The sequence below is a fragment of the Colius striatus genome, chromosome 6, assembly GCF_028858725.1.
Source record: "Colius striatus isolate bColStr4 chromosome 6, bColStr4.1.hap1, whole genome shotgun sequence".
NCBI lineage: Eukaryota > Metazoa > Chordata > Aves > Coliiformes > Coliidae > Colius > Colius striatus.
The window spans coordinates 41,756,319-41,778,396 of NC_084764.1; the positions used below are offsets into that span (position 1 = coordinate 41,756,319).

Sequence of the window (22,078 nt, forward strand, 5' to 3'; positions counted from 1 at the left end):
GTAGATAGGAGGTCTAGGATGTCATGTTCAAGATGTTGCTGGTTATGAGGTTGCTGAAGTAGGAAAACATCTGAACTGTGGCAGTACCAGAGCTAGGGGAACATGCAACCTTCTCACATCACACATCATCTTTGCTCTTTGCCCTGGGCAATTGTAAGCACTGCTCCAGTGGCTTCCTCCACAGTGCAAAAGGGACAAGATGCTGACCATACATCTTCTCCAGTGGTAACCCACTGCTAAAGATGTTTACAGGAGCCAGGGCATGGGGAGATGCTTTGGAGGAAGAGCTCTCCCCACTTGGATGGCAAAGCTGAGACAGCAGGCTACTAGTGTCAACTCTTGCAATGAGAACCTGAAATGGCCATGATGTGTCCCAACAAAGTAACACCTAGCCTGGATTCCCATCCCCAAGAGCAGCAGCACCAGTAAGTAGCAGATACTTTGCTTAGAGAAGAATGGAGGGTTCTGGCAATTGCAGAGTGATCATACTGTGGCTCTACTTTCTCAGCAACCCACTGCTCAGGGACTGCCCAAGCTGAATGTTGCTTCCTCAGGTGCCTGACCTTTGGTGTCCTCCATGACCTGTGATATGAGAAACTGTGAATAATCATTCTCCTTGTCTTGCTCCTTTCTCTCCTAGTTTCACCATGCTAAGGAAACTAAGACTATTTAAGTCTTCTTTGTAAAACACCATCAAATTCACTCCACTAAAACAGCTGTATGTTTCAGAGACCAAATTCCAGCTTAGTGTAATTATTTCTTTAGGATTTGGATGAGAAAAGAGTAGGAGAAATCCAGGCAGCTGTCAAACCAGTGATGGTTGACATTTGATTTCTGTCTCTTTGCTCACTCCAGTGTGTGGTCACTCCATCTGACCAACTACCGTGCCTCTGTAGCTGTCAGCCTCCTTAGTGCAGCTGCTTTGTGTGTTTGCTAACATGCCCAACTGTATTTTCTGAAACCCTCCAATAAGTGTTTGCTTTCATTTGTTTATCAGCAATGACAATTTGTATGATCTGCAAGTGACCCTCACGTGTCACCTCTGCAATCACCCCCCTGTAACACAGCCCTGTGGTTTCTGGGGGTAAGATCTGAGCGTTGTGCTTGCCCCAGGCAAAGCGCCCTTGGCATCTCCTGACCCCATTCTGTAGGCTCCAGTGTAAGCAAGAACTGGGCTTTTATGTGGGTGTTGACCTCCCAAGTTAACTGCAGAAAAAAGTATCTGTCAGATCTAATGTGTCAGTTTTGGAAGAAAAGAGTTTTTGAGCTCAGTCCAGGTCTGGTTTCCTTCTAGATAAAGGACAATACCCTTTGGGAACCCAGCACTTCTTGAAAGCAAGGTTAAGAGCAATAAACTTTCCTCCTTAGTACCAGACTGAAATATCAGTGATTTTTTCCTGTTAGGGGTACACATCTATCCCCATAGGGTCAAGCCAATGCTCTATAACTCATCTTGAAGTATTAAAATACAATTTTTGATGACCAGAGCAAGATTTCAAGATAATATGTATCACAAATGATTTACAATGAAGCTGAATTAATGTCTTCTCTGAGAATCCCCCCAAGCACCTGCCTCAGGATTGTATCTATAACCTCTGAACACCATATTGTTTTGTTGCCCAGTGGAAACACAAACCTGAAATCCCATGTACAGTGTATTCAGTGTCCCAGTCCATCATATCATATCATATCATATCATATCATATCATATCATATCATAAAATGGTAGAGGTTGGAAGGGAACTTTAGAGATCATCTAGTTCATCTGCTCCTCTAAACACTACCCAGGAAATGGTAGAGTACCTAAAATGAGCAGAAACAACTCAGGGATTAAGAAGTGATCTAAGCTCTGAAGCTGATGTCAGATTGGATATGGTTTGGAGATTGGATTAGGAAATGACTACCTGGAATGGGAGATGAATTGTGGTGTCTTGTGTTGCAAAGAGGATCCATGTTCAGATGGAAAAATTAAATTGGGATTCAGGGTAAACTCTGTTTGGATCAGTTTAGTTTCTTGTGCTGAGAACCGGGGGGACTAAGCACAAGCCATCTACACCTCTCTGATGTCTTTTGCTTTCTTGCATCCTGGCCATGTAGTTTTGGGCCCTACAGTTGAGGGGATGCTCTGAATTATTCCTGAGAGCACAGGCCAGGGGCCTGATCCGTGGCAGTGCAGAGCAGTGTGGATGTTTGCCCCTGGGTACTGAGTGAGCAATGACTGTCCATGCATGCACAATTGCTGTGCTGGTCTGTTCTCAGCTTGATGTCCATCTGGAACTTAGGGTTATTTTCTTTCATCCCTACTCTGTCTGTTAGCCAGGGGCCAATGCAGATGACCCCAGCACTGGGCAGACCCTAACAGTAACCAAAACTCAACAAGTTATTCCACTTCTGGTGAGCCCTTGCTGCCACTTGTAATATCTTGTTGGGGGGTGGCCAGGTGGGCTAGGAACAAAATCCCTTGTTTTGTCTGCAGGTCCCAGGGTGGTTGTGCACCATATACCTTCTTGCCACCGTTTCATGTTGGTGTCCAGATTTTTAGGAACTGGAAACAAAACTTTCTAAGATCCAGCAGCCAGGATGAAGCTGTTTAGTTTGGTATGGGGTTTTTTGGGGGGCTTTCTTCTTTTCTTTTCTTTTCTTTTCTTTTCTTTTCTTTTCTTTTCTTTTCTTTTCTTTTCTTTTCTTTTCTTTTCTTTTCTTTTCTTTTCTTTTCTTTTCTTTTCTTTTCTTTTCTTTTCTTTTCTTTTCTTTTCTTTTCTTTTCTTTTCTTTTCTTTTCTTTTCTTTTCTTTTCTTTTCTTTTCTTTTCTTTTCTTTTCTTTTCTTTTCTTTTCTTCTTTTCTTTTCCTTTCTTTTCCTTTCTTTTCCTTTCTTCCCTTCCCTTCCCTTCCCTTCCCTTCCCTTCCCTTCCCTTCCCTTCCCTTCCCTTCCCTTCCCTTCCCTTCCCTTCCCTTCCCTTCCCTTCCCTTCCCTTCCCTTCCCTTCCCTTCCCTTCCCTTCCCTTCCCTTCCCTTCCCTTCCCTTCCCTTCCCTTCCCTTCCCTTCCCTTCTCTTCTCTTCGGTGGAGAGGTGTATGCCACCTGTATCACCAGAGGGATGCTCTACCCTTGACACTCAGTCCTGCTGGTGGGTCGCAGACTGATGTAACCCCCCTGGGCGTCAGAATGTATCAGCAGCCAGATTTTCCCGAAGAGGAATCCTCTGCAACAGCTCTTCCTTGCCGTTTCCCCCTCCCCCAAGCCCTGAAGCCATCGATGGGGGCAGGTCGGGGCCGCGGGAGAGGCTGCAGCCGTGCCCGGAGGAGCATTGCATTGCATCGCATCACATTGCACTGCGCAGTCTCCCTCCCCACCCCCTGCTGCTGCAGGCTTCCTCCTTTCATCCCCACACCCTCCCCCCTCCCGCTCCTGCTCCGCATCCCTCCCTCCCGCATCTTTCCTTCCTGCATCCCTCCCTCCTGCATCCCTCCCTCCCTCCTTCCCTCCCTCTGCCTGCGCAGAGCCGCGGACATGGCGCTCAGCAATTTCCTCTTTGCTCAGTGCATCTGCTACTTCCTGGCCTTCCTTTTCAGCTTCATCGTGGTGGTACCACTCTCCGAGAATGGCAACGACTTCCACGGCCGGTGCCTGCTCTTCACGGAGGGCATGTGGCTCAACGCCAACCTGACAGTGGAGAGGCAACGCTTCACTGTGCAGGAGTGGGGGCCGGAGGCTGCCTGCCGCTTCAGCATCTTCACCGGGCTCCTCTCCCTGCTGCTGGCCACAGTGCAGGCTTGGAGGACCCTCTTCTTCCTCTGCAAAGGGCACGAGGAGTAAGTATCCCTGGGGAGGGCAGGGGGTGCCTGTCCCTCCTTCAGGCTGGGGCAAGAGGGAGCAACCAGAAGGTGAAGGGCTTTACATCACCCACATCATCCTGCTCCCTAGAGGGGCCTGGGGTGAGGTGCTGCATTGCCTGTGCCTGTCTGCACACACACCACGTATCCCCTCGACCTGTGTCCAGGGCCCTCTCGGGAGGATGCTGCCCTGCAAGGTTTTGGGGTGGGGGGCCAAATTCACTGCTGCCCTTTGGCACTCTGGGAGCAGCATCTGTGCAGCCCAGCTGTGGTGGGCTTGGAGTGCAGGGTGTCGGGATGCACTGGGCCATGTTAGAGGCTGGGGCCCACAGGTGCCTCCTGCCTGTGGTCCCACTACGTGTTCCTTCCTCAGATGTACACCAGGGATGTGAAAAACCTTGAAACATGATTGTGTGGGGGAGGTCTTTGGGGAGAGGGGAGAAGGTAACAGTTGGTGGCCCCCTTGTATTTTTTTCCTGCTTTTGTGGTGGACATGGCAACTCGCAGAGAACAGTATTGCTTGATTACAACATGAGAGCAATGCTGAGTGCTCCCCACAGCAGCCACAGCTCTGCACTGTGCTCAGACAAACCAAGGAGCACCAGGCCCCAGCAGGAACAGTGAGAGGCTTGGCAGTCCAGGCAGCAGCTCAGGAGCACCGTGTCCTCTGCTTGGCTCTCAGGTGGCCTGTCCTGCCATGTTGAGTAGAGCCCCTGGCACAGGTAACCCAGCCTGTGGGTTCGGGCAAAGCCCTCCAAGCATCCAGCTGCACAGAGGTGAGAAGGCAGGATCACACACTGGTGGCTGTCTAGATAAGGAAAGTCATTTTCCTGTGATTTAGGGACCGTGACAAGGGTAAATCACTCATGTCTAGATCTATTTGGACCAGAAGTTTCCTGAGTCAGTGGCTGCTTTTCACACCTTGGCTCGTACCACTTTTGGTAACGTTGGGGACTGGGTAGCAGTGTTGTCCCTCTGGCTCTTTCTGAACACTCTCAAGCTGCATCATACTAAAACATGCTATAGCAAGTGTAGACTAGAAACTTATTCTCATATTAAAACCTATCTTACAAGTTCTAAAAATAAGCACATACTACTTAATACATTCAAATTCAGCTTCCACAAAGGCCCTCAGATACCTGCAGACAATTGGTTGCATCTAGATGCTTTTTTCAGTTTTGCAGCTCAGAACCAGTTAATTTTTGGAAGAAAACCTCAATAAAAGCCGTATAATAGTGAAATTTGGATCAGGTGTTTGGCTTGCTTCTAAACATGGTTATTTAGTTTAGAACTGTTGGGCAGGGCCCTGAAAATTGTCCCTTTAGGAGTTACTTTCAGGCTTCTTTGGGCTGAGCATCAGCAGCTGTATAACACTCTTCACATTTGTTCCAGGCAAGGAGAGAGGCAGAAGGCTGTGGGGTGGTGGGGAGCAAGTCAGCATGATGAGATAACCATAGAGCATCACAGAATGGTAAAACAGGGCAAGAGGAAAGCTGCTTGGAAACAGCAGTGTTAAGTAAGAAGGAAAGTCTGTGGTGTACCAGATCTGCTGCTGTCTGTCTGAAAAGCAGGCAGGACACATGCTGTTCTGATTACAGACAGACATTTGTTAATGCTTCAAATGGGCTTGAAAACAGATCTGTTTGCATGGAGAGAGAAATGCAAGCTCCTCGCCATGAATGATGATTGCCATTTCTGGTTAGAGGCATGAGAGGAAGAACCAGAACATCATTGATCCTATTGAGCAGGATTGCTGCTGCTGGACTGCCTCCAGGGTGGATCTGTCCAAGGTAGTCAGGGTTAGCATCCTATGCATCCTAGCAAGGCGGCCAGTCTTCATGTACCTTGGCTTTGAATGATTGCTGTCAGAGCTGCCAGCCATGCTCTGTGCCTGGGACTGTTCAGCTCAACTGAAAATAGGGGCACAACTCAGATACTTCCCTATCAGTGTTGCAGGGACACTTCTACTTTGAGTATAAGCATTTATCATTACAGGACATCCACTCAATCTGGAATATGCAGCTTGACATTATGAGCTAAGCAAAAAAAACCCCCCACATGAGGTAGAGAGGCAAATGAGCAGAGTTCTTTACCAGGATGGCCCAGCCTGAGGAACCTCCAGCACACAGGGATGGTTACTGTTTCCCCAGTGCAAGTCAAGGGCAGCACTCAGCCCTGCTTTGTCAATGGAAAGTCTCATTCTGGACCTTGTCACTTCAACTGTGTCACAGTGTAGCAAATAAAGGGAAGACTAGAGGTCCTGGGCTGGTGATGATCCACTGAATACTCCAGACGACTGTTGCTTTTATAAAGCTGTTACTAATTCTGGTGTCATCTTTGTTTTTATTCAGTGAACAGCTCAAGCCTTTTCTGCCTCTCAGGCCAGCATAACAGTGCACATCCAGTGGATCCATATGCAGCTTTAGTGACACTTGGAAAGAAATCTAGGCTAGGTATGAAATCAGGACAGGGACAGTGAATGTGAACACCAGTGGTATCTTTGTACCAGCTCCTTCTGCTTTGTGGGTGACCCTAGCACTACAGAGATGAGCTGATTTAGTTCACCACTGAAGAAGGATAAAAGTACAATTCACCTCAACCTTCATCTAGAAGTGTCCTGACATCCAGCTCCCACTAAGGGCACTTCTGGAAGGTGGTGTATTTCACTTCTTTTCTGTCAGTATTGAGATGAGCGGACTGTCCCTCTGGAGAGAGCTTAGACAGCCTATCTAAAGCCATGCCAACCTAGAAACAAACATCCTAACCCCACTAGTAATTATTCACTCATCTTGTTTTAAAGAAGTCTACCTGAGGTCACATATATCTTACCACATATAAACTGTTCAAATTAGGATTGAGCAGCCCAGAACCTTCCTAGGATTCAAACACTGACTCAGAAAGCTTCTCAGCTTTTCATTCAATGAGCCATCAGGGAAAAGGGTTTTTTTTGTTCTCTGCCTTCTATTCTCAGCACGATGAGAGTGGCATTGTAGGATATTCATCATGTTCATCCTCATCATATAACCTGAGTAGGATGATCTGGAGTTGCCAGTCTTTCCCCAACCTATAGTAGATGTCCAGTTTTTTGGTAATGAGACCTAGAGCAGTTTCAAGGAGTGAAGGACTTGGTCAGATGAATGAGAAAAGGATTAGTAAGTTTTCACTAAACAGAATTAAGGAGGACAGTTAAGCAGTGAGGTTGGAAGATGAGAAGACAATTCCTTGGCCTTTTGGGACCACTGTAAGCATCCCACCCCTTACCACTCCAACACAGCACATGCCTTGGTCTTGCCCTAGTTGGGCAGACTTAAGAAGGCTGCAATAAATTCATATTCAGCTGGCAGAAATAACATACTGACACCAAAGCCAGAGAACTCCCAGGAGAAGCTGGCCTGCTCTGCAAATTGCCCATAAAGCTGAGATTCGTGTCCTATGATGGCCATACCTTGTGTTACGTTCCTTAAAATGATTATAGCTATCAGTACTGTGTTGTTTTATTTTTAGTTTCCCTCTCCTAGGCAATTTTTGTCTCAATTATCACTTTAGTCATGAAATAATTTTAGCTCCAGTTACTATATAATTTGAGCTAATGACATTTATTGTAACAATGGTGATTTTCATCATTATAGCTAATGAAAGCCATGCTGTCTATGAACAATTGCCACTTAGCATTTGTGGTTTAAATCTCCATCCTCTTATGCTGTAAAAGAAATCAAAATCAAAATCAAACCCACTTGCAAATGAAGATAATGTGACTCAAAATCATAGTCCACAGTTCTTCAATGTATTAGGTGTCTTAATTAAAGTAGATGCGTTTCAAATGGCAACTTGATATCTTTTTGCCCAGTGTATGCTGCTTGGAGAGACTGCTGATGTGGTGGTTCAGCTGTTTATGAGTTACATTTTTCTTCCTTTTTATTGCAGCTCTTTCTTTTATGCCTTCCTGAATCTGCTGATCAGCGCCTTTGTGGTGTTTATCACATTTATTGCTAGCACTATAGTGAGTGTAGGATTTAACATGTGGTGTGATGCAATTACCGAGAAAGGAAGCATGCCAAATAGGTTAGTATTGAAGAATGCATTTTCTTCCTTTTCTTTTCATATATGCACAAATGAACTGTAGTTATTACATGCAAGGTGAGCAAGAGGGAGAAGGCATTTGGAATGTGGAAATCCAGACTTTTTTTCCTCTGGAATAAAAAAGGCAAATCAACCTTTTTTTCTTGTTGGCATTTGGTTCCCCACAAAGAAAAGTAGAGTTTCCATGGTGTTCCACGGTCTCTTATTTAAGAGTCACAATCATATGCAAAATAAACCTGTTAGTTTAACGAATTTCCTTTCCAAAGGAGAGCTCAATCTGTAAATGCTGTGAGAGCTGGAGTGTGGGCTTGTGAACAGGGCAAAGGCTTGAGAGTTGGGGCTCCTGGCTCTCTGTCCTGGCTCTGACACCAACACACAGTGGGCAAGTCATTCATCTTGCTTGTGCCACAGCACACCATCATAGAATCACAGAATCATATAATGGTAGGGATTGGAAGGGACCTTTAAAGATCATCCAGTCCAACACCCCTGCAGAAGCAGGTCCCACCTAGATCAGGTTACACATGAATGTGTCCAGGCAGGTCTTGAGAGAAGAGGAGACTGAGAGGGAATCTTATTAATGTTTACAAATATCTAAAGGGTGGGTCTCAGGAGGTTGGGACATCCCTTCTTTCTATAGTAGCCAGCAACAGGACAAGGGGTGATGGGATGAATCTGGAACACAAAAAGTTCCACTTAAATATAAGAAAAAACTATTTTACTGTGAGGGTGAGAGAGCCCTGGCACAGGCTGCCCAGAGGGGTTGTGGAGGCTCCTTCCTTGGAGGTCTTCAAGACCCATCTGGACATGTTCCTATGCAACCTGATCTAGGTGAGCCTGCTTCTGCAGGCGGTTGGACTAGATGATCTCTAAAGGTCCCTTCCAACCCTACCATTCTATGATTCTATTAAACATGCTGGTATAAAGGTGCTGTGGACACCTCAGAGCTAAAGAATGGAAAGTAAATGAAAAGTATAGATGGTTGATACTTACAGTGCATAAAATGTACAGACCCTAAAATGATCTGCCATATCCCATGATGCTTATGCTCCTTATAGCAAACACAAGGAGGTAGATTTGTTTTCCCTACCAAACAACTAGCAATGTTGAGAGAGGAAAAGGTGACATTTTATGTCATATGATATTGAATAAGTGTACCACTTTAGAGCATACATTTATGTTGCACATTGCCATATGTTGTAAAATGCCACAGTGAATGTTCTGTTTAGGGCTGCAACGATTAATCGAATTATTCGAATATTCGGTTAAAAACTCAATTACCAAAAACACCCACCTAATCGAATATTCGGATAAGAACCCGAGATGACCGACAGCACTGAAAAGGAGAGAGAAGAGGCTGCAGAAATCAACCAAGAGATAGAAAGACAACCTCAAAAATCCTGGGATTTTTTTTTCCACACCAGTAAAAGTCCAAGTTATTTGTAAAATCTGTAGGCAGCCTCTATCTTACCATCAGAGTATCGTCTCCTTGCTGGAGCATCCGAAACAAAAACACCCACACAATCCCTTCTTCTGAAGCTTTCCCTGATGAAGTCAAAAGGTAATGGAGGCTCATACACTTTGTTTGGTTGAGGGGTGAAGCAAACCAGCCTGGGGTGATGCCAGATATGGATGTGTGGGAGGCTTTGGGGTTAGTGGGAGAAGAGGGTTTGAAGTATACTGTTCTCATTGTAACTATTACAATTCCAATTATGGAAGATTGGTGTTATCACTTATATAATTATGCTGCTTTTTTATTTTGCTTTTAAAGAAAATATTTACATGCCTCTTTTAGCCTAGTTTTAGAGAACATTGGCAAGCAACCCAGTTACTGCAGTAACTTAAATCACTTTTGATAGAACATACCGTTGTCACTATTTGAAACACACGTAAGATGTTGCTTCATTGGCCTGTTTGGAATCTCTGAAACAATTTTCTTTTTCCCTCCAAATGCCTTCTTTGGGTAGCTGTGAAGAATTACAGGACATAGATCTTGAACTGAACTTAGAAAACTCTACTTTCTACGACCAGTTTGCTATTGCACAGGTAGGTCAGACTGGGTCATGGTTCTATTGGAGTTCATTTTACATTTGCTCATTGATCTGGGATTGCTGAAGCTGAACTACCATTCCTCTGAAATCAATGGGAATGTTTCCACTGAGTTGGGATGTTAATGATGGGCACATTGGAATTTTTAATTCAAAATAGACAGTTTTGAATGGGTACATGGGACAACCTGACTCTGCCACTGGTCTGGTTACTCAGGATGGAAAATGTATCATTTTTCCAAAGGATGAGCTCTGCAAATGTTGCAACACTCTGATGTTATGGAGCTCTTCATTGCTCTTCAGAACAATGTCTGACTTGCACCAGATCCTGAGGCTACTAGCTTTGCCTTCCATGAGTTTGTGTGAGATTGCCTAAGTTAGATAAGTGTCAGACCACTGAAAATAACTACTGTCATTCAAATAGAACTTTTTCCTGAGGAATCTTTGAGAATTAAACCTCTAAGGCTGTCAGATTTTTATAATTGAATATGCTAGCTCTAAGTCAAAAAAAGTCGGTGAACACTGGGACTTGAGCAATTGTGCATGTGAGCACATACTCATTCTGAAAGGACAGCCCCATTCATGCAGGGCTGCACCTGTACACATCCTTCTTGTGTTGTCTCACATAGGAAGAGGCATTTGCTTGTCTGAGGCCCTCCTTAAAGGTAATTGTATCTCTTGGACACATAGAGATACATCTCTTAGACATATCTGCATGTAGGACAGAAATATGCCATAAGAATGACCCCTTTATATGATGCTACCCAAGGCCAGGCTGTATTTTGTAGCAGATTTTGCCTTTAGCTCCTAATCTGCCAGCTAGTGGGAGAGCAATATAAATAAAACTGTTATCAGCCTACAGCTTTGAGTTCATGGGCACTAAATGTCTATGTCCACCTTGTGATCTCAAAGTGGACAGCTGGCATTCTATATGCAAGAGAAGGCATTTCTCTATACAGGGAGCCATTCTTCAAAAGTCAAGGTCCATGCACTTAGCACTTCATTCACAGCTGCAGCTCCCCACACCAATTCATGTCCCTCCAGATGTCCCTGCTTAACCTGATAGTGTCAAAGTGAATCCTGATTGTGACTGTTTAAAGGAAGGACCAAGCAGGGAACAAAATCCTGGATCACTGTCTTCTGATATCCAGAGTGTGGTAAGCAAAGGTGGATGAAGGTAGGAGAATAAGTCTGTCTATGGAGGGCAAATAAGTTTCTTTGAAACAGTAGGAAGAAAAACCCAAGAAAAGGCCAGACTTAGCTAGAGCAAACATTTCCTTGGAAGTGTGATATTCTCCTACAATGCGCTTGAGTTAGAAGCAGCCTCTGTCCCTGCCTCTGTCTGCTTTCCTCCATTCAGATACTTCCAGAATGTCTCTGGGAGTTTCACTGAATTTGGCTAAATCCAAGTAGATTCTTTCATATTATATCTCCTGAGAAGACCACAGCAGTAGCAAATATCTGAATGCCCTTAACATAAGATTTCATTAATGAAGTGGTGGTTAAACAACTGAATGCAAAGCTTCCAGTTCCCCAGATACAGTCAAATTAATATCTCTTTATTTCCAAGATTTGTAGAATAACTGAAAAAATGTTATTTTCTGGTGAACTGAGATAATTCTAAGTATGGGCAGAAGTACTTAAGAGACTTTCCAAAGCTCACAAGATGCATAGGAACACAAAGTCCTTTTAAAATACAGCAGTCCTTGCTTATCTAAATTGGCTATTAGGCTACACAGCTGTATTACTATCTGCAAGTGTTTAAATTGTTGTATTTTTTAAATGAAAAATTCAGCATGTCCAAACTGAAATACAGGGGTTCAATTAATGTTTCTTTGCTAAAGGCATCATAGAATTGAAATGGAATTTCTGCCAGAAAGCCTTACTACAAATGAGCATCCTATGAAGCAGGGACGTCGACACTCAAGTACCTGAACCAATCAAAGTCTAATTATTTCAACAAAGTTAAGCAAGAGAGGCTAAGTTGGTGATGAGGCTTAGTGCAAATCTGAGGCTTTAAGCTCAGGTCTCTCAAGCCAGGTATATAAATGAGCTTGTAGGTGCCTGAATTCACTGTAGTGGGTTTCTCTTGTTCTCAGAGTTCATGCTAAAGTGAACCAGTTACCTCAGAATGTGAAGGTTCACTTTGTAAAGTTTCCTCAGTGATAATTTAAATTGAAATACCTTAAAATTAACCCTTCTGCAGGGGTAGTAGAAGTCCTAAAGGACTTGAGAAGAGAGTTTTGGAAAATGTCTTACAACATATTGCAATTCTAAAGTAAAAAAAAAGTGAAATAAGAGGAAAAATAGGGGGCCAGACAGAATGGCAGCTATGGGATGTTCAACAGATGCACCTGTTTTCCTTTTTTTAATTATTATTGTATTTAATACATATTTTCTCCAGTTTTCCTAGTGCATAAAGATTTTTTTTTCCTTTTAAGCTCTGAATAACTTGACAGAGTTGGGGAACAGTGGGGCCAGGACATCACTGGGTGTAACTTGATGTGACTGTATGGGGTTATGTCCAGCTGAGATTTTGATATTCACCTGGATTGTTGATTTTGTCTTTACAAAATAGTACTGACATCTTTATCATTTCTTCTCTTCTCTAGTTTGGTCTCTGGGCTGCCTGGCTGACTTGGCTGGCGATTACCATTCTGGCTTTCTTGAAGGTTTATCACAACTACAGGCAGGAGGACCTGCTAGATAGCCTGATCCATGAGAAGGAGCTGTTGCTAGGAAGATCATCTTCACGAACCTCTTTGCAAGATGAGAAAAGTGGCATGATCTAAAGTGTAAGCAAATTTCCAGGACAGGATCTAGATTTTATTATTCAGTAGTGTGAGCTGAAGTTGAGTCAGGGTATTGAGTGCTTGAGATCTTTTCTTTCCTGAAAAGAGATGTACTTGCGAATCACCCACTCCCTCCATTACTAGTTGTTGGCAGAAATACTTATGAGACAAAGAATGAGCAGCCCCATGTGCCATTGGCACAGCAAACTTTCTGTTCTGTGCAGGCACAGTCTGTAACTTGCTCTTGCTAGCAGAGCTTCTACGTGCTGTGATTGACTTTCAAGGCAGGGGACATTTTTGAGGACTGAGTTGGCAAGACCAGCTTACAGAATACAGGCTGCTTCTTCAAACTATTCTGCAACAACAGTTGTAACTGGGGCTGTATCTGGTCCCCCTCCTCTCCCTCTCCTCCCTTTTGCCAGTAAAGTTGCCCCTATTCTCACTTTATTGTGGGTAATTGCAGCTCTGGTCCAGGTACAGATTCTCACTGTCTCTGCTTTTGTTATGTTTGGACACAGTGCTGACAAAACTATTGCTCCTGCTCTGCTTTTGATTGTCTCTGCATTTAGAACAGAGACACTTTGTGTTCCAGACTTGAATGTTGGACAGTCTTAATGAATTTCTTGAAACCATTATGTTATTATAGTATCTGTCCAAAACTATGTATCATTTTGAAGGATAATGGAGAATTTTTGTGGGTTTATTTTTCTCTTCTGAGATTTTTGGCATGACCATTTATTATACTCCTGAAGTGTACTGTAGTTAGCAATTGCTGAAGCTTGCATACTGAGAAATTAGTCAGAATAGATAGCATTAATGTTTGTGCATTTATAAATGTAACTTAGTCCCTAACATTGTATGCTATTCAGTTTTGAGTATTAGAGTTTACTCTTGAGATTTATTTCCTGTAAACATTTGTATTGTAGGTATCTGTGTATCTATAAAACAACAAGAAGATCAAACAGAAGAGTTATTTTATAGGTAGTTCAGTGTTGAATAGGTCTGTTCTTCCACTCATGGGCAGGACTTCCAGGCATGATGAATTTTGCTGTGAAAAGGGAGACAAACTCTTCACAAAGCTCACTGGTGACTTCATCGTTGCTTTCAGTTTTGTTTGGGCATTGCTTCAACAAAAGAAGTGTATGGTTGAAATGTGAAGTAGATACAGTAATTAAGGAGAGTCACACAGACGAATGTGGGATTTGCATGGCAGAGAAGTGAGGTTGTGCTAGAATTAGGCAGTTATCCCCAGGCAGACATTGCACAGAAGATCCCAGTTCAGCAGGAAACTTCAGCAAGCAGTTAAATTAAGGCTGAAGAAGATGTTTTTGGAGTTAACTGATACTGCCTGTGGCAGCTGCATTTGAGTTGAGACTGAATTCATTGTACCACAAGTATAAATCATGCACAACTGTATTGCCACATAAATAGGAAGGTGAGGAAAGAAGACAGCAGACTTTTGCCCTCTCCAGAGCTCAGGCCTGGGATTGCACAACCACGCAGATGTGGTGCTGTCTTTTGGGGACTATCTGATTCTTAAGTACTAGCTTAAGGATTTGGTTGAAACAGTATTTGAAGTTATAACAGATCCCTGAATTAGAAAGGATTTTACAGCATAAAATCTAACATTACATTTATTTTTTCTCATAGGTTTAGGGGAAAAAAAAGCCCTCCATGGGCTTTAAACAGTGAGCAGGCTCTGTGAACATCACTTATAGTCCCAGCTGGCCACAGCTGTCTGTAGAGACATCTTGTTTTCCAGCATGATTTCTGCCCCCAAGGGAATGCAATCCCTTTGGAAGCTTTACAGCAGTGGCTTTTTTGTAGCTGTGAATTAACATCATCAGTTCCTGAAGAAGCAATCAGAGATCAAGGTAGTTAATACCCATGTTAAATTCCTATTGGAATTTTGTTCCAGGACTATTGGAGTGCCTTTTGTTATTCATTTTATCTAATATGAGATACACTTCTGCAGGTTCCTAAGCCCTTTGCCAGAGCATGATCTTCCTCTTCCTACCTTGAAGAAAACCTTGGGTCCTGAAAGTTAGTCTGTTTCCTTTGTTTCTCCAGTTGTTACTCCAACTACTTTTCCTTCCAGTTATATCCTGGATTTAGGATTCAACAGTGACCTCTCTTCCCACAAATTACTTCAGTGCAGGCCTTACTCCTCATGTGGAACCATACTGCTGCTTTGTATAATAGATTTTATGTATGTGCCAAATTAGGCTTAGGCTGAAGTAACACAAAGGTTTGGACCACTGTTCCTGGTCTTTCTTGGTGGTTTCAAGCCTTGTCTCTGGTTCTGAGGAGGAAGATGCTGCTCATCATGAGGTTATCCAGAGCTCATGCTTTCATGCTCTTTTCCATCTCTTTTTTTCTCCTGTCTGGGGGTCTTTTCCTCCTTTCCACTTCCAGCAAACACTGGGTCTGAGGTTTCTATTATTGCTGACTTTTGTGGTTAGCATTTTCAGTAGTATTTGTCACCTGGACACTATCTCCCTGACACTCCTTTCATTGTTCTGCAACTCAATAGTAAAAAAGTGGGATCTTTAAAGCACATGGTGCAGCCAAGATCCCACCTTGAAGTAAAAATCAATAGGAATGAAATCCTTCAGTGTCTGGAAAGTCCAGCCCAACACATGTACATGTACCTTGGCATCAAATCTAAGCCTCTCTAATTCATTTACCTAGGTGAAATCTTCTAAACTCAGTTGCATTTTAGTATGGTTCTGTGAATGCAAGAATCATGCCTGCTGGAGTTGGCATGTAAACTGAAAAGAGGTCAAGGCTCCTCTTTGAGCATCCCAGTCTGTTTTTCCCAGCTTCTCTCACTCGACCAGGTGGACTGAGGCTGGCACCCACCTTGCAAGCATCAGTGATACTTAAAAGCAAAGCTGGTTTTGAACGAAACCCCATGTCAGGTAAAAGACAGTGTGTAGTGAAAAGGTCTCTGGCTGAGTAGAGGGGAGGAAGGGCATTGTGCAATACTCAGTTATTGGGTCTGCTTGGGCTCTTTTGTTTTCATTTAGCCTTCTGTAACATTTATCCTAAAGCTTGGATGCTCAGGCCAACCTTGTGATGCCAAAATGTATCAGAATAGCAGTATTCTTTATATGTAGCCATATGTGCTTTCTCTCTCACACACATACCCCCCCTCATACATTTCTAACCTCTGCTTTTAGTCCTCCATTGCCAACCAGCACAGAGTATGGCTGCAGTAGGAGTTTCTCTGACTCAACTGCTGTATTTCTGTGTTATTTCACTGCCTTCTTTAATTTACCATCTCCAAAATGAGGCTTCTTGGGAACATTCTAGCAAGAGGTATATTCAGAGAACTAGAACCCTGTGAGGTATTTGTGTTTATTTATTGACACATCTTGGACAGGGAAAAAGCTTTGTGGCCTTTGGCCTTGCAGCCCCTCCTGCTGCTGCCCATCACTGAGCTGTGTGCCATTCACATGTCAATGTGGGATGCAGTTGTTTAGTCACCATGTTCCCTGTGATGCTGAAATCACAAAAGGCCTTTGATTTGGCCTATCAAAATTGTTAGTAATGCAGAGAGAACCTTACCTTGCTTGAGAGAATGCAACTGGATGCTGCTTTCTCAGGCACAGGGATGTTGTCACACAATTATTCTGTTCTGTCTGTGATTAATTTCCCTGCCAATTCTCTGACAGCAGTCGACACTGGGTATGAAAAGTCTGAGCTAACAAGTGTTGTCTGAGCTTTTAGATCTATGCTGTTTATTATTTTTGTAATGGAGAAACAACAGAACTCATTTTTTGGAACAGAATTTCCTCCAAGGGCACAAAAGTTTCTAACTTCTTATCCCAGTAATTCATGAGGCATCTTTCAGCTGTGGATCTTCTCTAAGGAGCTTGTCAATAGGAATCTACAAAATAAGAGCCTGATGATTTACTCTGAAAACTGAACGACACGTGAGTGCTATGGCAATGTTTCTAAGGTCTCTTAAGAACTTGGTTGTTATGATAACCAGTGATGGATTCTTGTTGTGAAAAGATTTCACAAGACCTTGTTGTGAAAGCATTCAGTGTCAGGGAGGTGGTGCATGTACAATGATATATGCTAGAAGTAATTCCAGTGCTCATCTATGATATGGATATGGGCTCTTCTTTTAACAGGCAGCTGAGGTCAGAGGAGTTGTTAGATCATCTTAACTTTCTACACTTGCTTTGTATTAGGGTCTGTGCAATGATGCCTAGGTTGTGATACACAGAGGTGGATGTGGATGTGCTTCAATAGAGTAGGAAAGCACTGGCTAGTGCACAACTTCTGAAGGGCTGAGATGGATTTCTAATAAGGGTTTGAAGATGTTTTCAGTTCTCTTCATCTCTGGGTAACATCATGATGTTAGCCTAGGCTAGTCCTGTTAGGAACAGAGAGTCATATTTCCCTTCAAGGCCTTCTCTCACCATCACAAGACACGATTTAGTCTATATAGCATTCAGGATGGAAGCAGAGCTACAAGGAACAGAAGCACATATGTTAATAGTTATATTACATGAGCAAAGGACACTTTTCCCCTGATTCAGGAAATCTGCACCATGGACTCCTAAATGACCAATGACTCTGTCATGAACATGGTCCTGTTATTAATTCATTTAAAATTCAGACTTACAAACAACAAACAGAACAGATTTTGGGAAGAGTATCAATCCTTTAACTGCCAAACCATTTTCTTCTCCAACACAGCACAATATCCTGGCTCAAAACTTTTTGGGAACATTTATTTACTGTTATAAAAGATAAAGTGACAAAGGAGGAAAAAATATGTATTTATGACACAGTTATTTTGTAGCCAGAGTTTAGATGGGATAATACATTTGAAATATTGTCTTAATGGTTGAAAAAGCTCAAACAGGTCTTCAGTGTAGCAAGTGACTATGTAATTCTTGAGGGAGAGAAGGGTTAAGCTGGTTTATGGTGTCTGAGATCTAAACAATCTAAGCATTCATACCTAAAGTAACCTGAAAACTCATCTTTAGAATGTATGTGCACTCACCTTGTTTCTTCTAAGTCACCAAAGCAAACAGCAGGTTTGAGTGCTCCAAGGTTGTTCTTTTCTCTGAAATGGAGGACTAGACTGGACAAAATGATTCCTGGTTTGAGGACTTTGGGGGTTTCTTGGTACAGTGGCTGTTGCACATGAAATATATGACCAACTGACTATGCTTCACCATCACCTGTCCTCCAGAATCTTACAGTCCTTGCTGCAGTCTCAATTGTTAGCACCTCATGCAGCTTAGCCCTTAGGTTGATAGTTGGAGACCATCTCATGAGACATAGGGGTTGTGCACAGGAGTCTCTTCAGGCTGATCTGAGATCAGAATGTGGGATGTCTTTGCTAGGGAAGTGATCCATACGCCATTGTATAGTCTTTATGCAAGAAACAGGGTTTCTGTGCAGCCTCAAATCACACATTGGTCTATGTGTATCTCAGAAAATGCAATATCAAATGGACAAATTAAGTATGGATGCCAGCTGCAAAATATTCAGTCCAAGATAGTACATACAGACCTGGTGTTTGGGTGAATGTGGCTTTTATCACGTCACTTCTCCAAAGCCCCACACCTCAAACGGATTGTAAAATGACATTTACTGTTTAAATGATACATTTAACAAAAGTCCAAACAGCTATTCATTCTGGTCAGTATTTTGTGATTAAAAACTTAGATAAAAAAATCTAGATTTTGACCAATTCTTGTATTTTTTTTCCTAAATCAATGGCCTGGGTGTGAACATCCTTGAGCTAATGGGAATCCTGTTTGTATCCAGATCCTAAGTTTATCTCTTGGACCATTTCCTTTGCTGATGGAAATAGCCCATTTTTATCTCATTGGGATGTTTGCTTTGGAAACAGATGTCCTTTCCTTATGCTTAGGTAATCTAGAGAGGCAGGTTTTGCCTGGTTACTTTCCACACCTGCTTGTAGGGAGAAAATGCTCATATAACTTCATGAACACTGAAATAGTTTTAGAATTGTTTCAGTTCATGGTCCTAATGCCTTGAGGAACATGTTTCTTTTTATTTGTCCTTCACAAAAAAAGAGGAAAACGAACCTGAGCTGTATTTTAGTATTTACAGATACACACCTAAAAGCTTTGAATGATAAAATTCCACTTAACTTCATAGAATCATAGAATGGTAGGGGTTGGAAGGGACCTTTAGAGATCATCCAGTCCAACCCCCCTACAGAGGCAGGTTCACTTAAATCAGGTCACACAGGAATGTGTCCAAGTGGGTCTTGAAGCCCTCCAAGGAAGGAGCCTCCACACCCTCCCTGGGCAGCCTGTGCCAGGGCTCCCTCACTTCACAGTGAAATAGTTTTTTCTTATGTTTAAGTGGAACTTTTTGTGTTCCAGCTTCATCCCATCACCGCTTGTCGTGTTGCTAGATACCATAGAAAAAAGGGATGCCCCAACCTCCTGACAGCCATCATTTATGAAGCTAACAACTGCACAGAGGCCAGTACTTTGATTATACTGATGACACAGAAGAGAAAAACACAACTGCATTCTCTCAGAAACCTTAAGATTTTATTCTGAGAGATTAGACAGCAATTAATATCTATCAAGTACTGCAGGCATGTAATTGACAGTGTTTCCATTCTGCTGTTGGGGAGAGTATTTACACAACAATGATTTCTCTTTAATTTCTCTTGACCATGCCAAAGAGTTTAATTGAACGGCAAAGTTAGATTCACCTGAGTGCTTAAACTTTTCTACCTCTCATAGCCACTAGAACTGCTACAACTGCTGTTGCACGCAGTAGTCAAAGGAATTGAATCCATGTGAAAGTCTAAATCCTATTTTCATAGACAGCTAAAGGATTTAAGGTTTAACCCTTATTCTTCCTGTCAGATCCTCCTTCCTAAAAAATGGGCACAGGCATCCAAGAGGGATGTGAGTACAACCCTTTGACTGGTTGAATGATGGTTTTATTTTGGGTTGGGGTTTTCTTATTTTATTTTTTCTCATCAAAACAAAAAGTCAGCAAGTGTGATTTGTTAGATATGGAAAGTGACATGTTACCTGAACAGCTGCACTTCCTAGGGTGGGCAGAAAGTGATGAGCTACTTGTTGAAATGCCTGTTACGCTCCTTCTCCAGCCCTCCCTGCTGGCAAGTAACTGCAAGGTATAGGTTTAATCTCCCCCTCTGCCTTGGGAGACACAAGCCTCCAGCTGTGTGGCAAATGCTGCTGCCATGGTGTTATCCTGCATTCCCCTCAAATCCTCCTGTTGGAGCTCTTGTACTTGGCTTGAAATTCCTACATGATAATGTTTTAGCCTGACGGTTCTGGTGTTTATCAAGGAGATAAAGTACATGGCAGCAAAAACTGTGCACTGAAATACCTTGAATTGCTTGTATGTGGTGGAAACCCTATTTGAGAAGCTTTTGTTCCCCTTTTCTGCTTGACTGTGATGTAAGGTGAGGGTTAAGACAACCTGCCAGAAGGTGGGAATGAAGATTCATTGGTAGTGTTGTCTTGGGTGGTTTCTCACACAAATGATTAAACAGCCCCATGCCTTTTTATCTCCTTGTTTTCCCCCTAGATTTGAGCAAGTTTGAATCCAGTTTGTTTACAAGTTCTGAAAAGCATTTAGGAATGTGAGAAAAAATGCAGCTTCTAGGGCAAACTTTACAGTTTGTAAAAAAATAGAAAGCTTTGCAGATTCTCCCTGTTCTCACCGAGGTATGACATTAAACCCTTCCCTTTACATAAGCCAGGCCTGGTTCTGGTGACATGTTGCTCTAGGAGGTTCCTAAGGCTGGTGCCAGCAGTCCTTCAAGGAACCTGCTGGAGTTAGATGAATGCTGTGTTAAACCATAAATTTTAACGCAGGGAAATGTTTGAAAGTTGTCTGTTGTGGTATCCCACATAATAGAGTCCAGAGCTCTTCATCCCCTCTCTCCTGCAGCAGAGGCAATTATTTTTCCCTGTTAGCACTGTGAAATCCAGTAGTTTGTGCCTGCACATCTTCCTGCAACATACTGAATCTTGATTGCATGAGTTGAGCCATTGCACTTTGTAGGCTGTTGCCACAGTTTTAGCCATTAAAAGCGTTCAGCATTTGACTTCAAAAGGTGCTAGCAGTGTCCTTATTAAACCACAGTCACCTGTAGTTGAAAGCAGTCCTGATAAATGACTCCAAGAAGCTCTGTGCTGAACAGCATCCTTCCAGTGACAGGACCTCTGCATTGGGGTCCACAGCCACTGCAGACTGATGATACAGGAGCAATTCTGGTGAAATACTCCCTGAAACAAAAACCCTATTGCTGGTTTTCAGCCCAAGCCACACAATTGAGAAATCAATGTATTGTGATCTGAGGTACACTCCTAAGAGGTTTTTTTAAGGTTTACAAACAAATCAAAACAACAAGAACAAACCCCAGCTGACATCTGAATTCTTTGATCCCCAAAAATGTTCCTGCAAATTCACAGAGCATTTTATTGCCATTAAGTTGATCAGGCCACGTGTAACCACTCTTCCTACTGGGGACAAGGACTGCTGAAGGGGACAGTAAATCAAAACAGAAATAGGTAGTGAGAAGAACTGTCAGTGCATTTCCCAGAAGAGATTTTGGCTTTCAGGCTGCAATGTGAGAGATTCAGCACAGCAGTGCCCATGCTGGCACCACTGATACTAATTTCAACCTTTGCTGGGCCATCTCAGCCACTGTCTGCTCATGTGGCTTCACAAGCTTGGGAGCATCTCCTTCAGGCATGTGTTGGCCTAAACTCAGCTTGTGGAGGTATTCACCTGTGTCAGCTGTGCAGGTATCTAGTGTAAAGGTGCTGGCAGTGCCACCAGCTTTGGAGGGGCTGCTTTGGGTAGCCTGCAGCTGTCCATTTCCCTGTGCAGCTCATGGGTTGTGTGGGGAAGCAAAGACTGTTCCCAAATCTCAGTAGACTTGCCATTTCTGAAAGCAGCTCATTAACACCCATAGTTTCAAAAGGTTTGTGGATTGGGTTTTTTTTCATGTGAGATACTATCTGCAAAGATCTCAAGCATCTCTTTCTTGCTTATGTCAGGTATTGAAAATATTTCAGCCCCTCTGAAATGTTTGCCCTATGACTTATGTGCTTGTGAGCTACTGTCTCTTCTTATAGCTATGTGGGAAAACCTTTATAAGAGTCTAGATTAACTATTGTGTTATGCTGCTAAAGAGGTCCCTGTGTAATGGGTATTTGGGGACAAAACTAAACACTTTGTCATAACTTGTTTAACTGTTGAAAGCAGTAGAGGGGCAGATCCTTCACTGGTGTACATAACTGCTTTGTGGGCCATTCTGGAGCCACA

At 42.9% G+C, this 22,078-nt stretch overlaps 1 protein-coding gene across 1 annotated transcript; it reads left to right on the forward strand.

Annotated features, from left to right (window-relative positions):
• Positions 1 to 3,511: 3,511 nt before the first annotated feature.
• Positions 3,512 to 12,754, forward strand: TMEM179 (transmembrane protein 179). The gene is made up of 4 exons (XM_010198929.2): positions 3,512 to 3,813; positions 7,759 to 7,896; positions 9,882 to 9,960; positions 12,575 to 12,754. The coding sequence occupies exons 1-4, from the start codon at positions 3,512 to 3,514 to the stop codon at positions 12,752 to 12,754; spliced, it is 699 nt and encodes a 232-aa protein (XP_010197231.2).
• The last annotated feature ends 9,324 nt before the right edge of the window (positions 12,755 to 22,078 follow it).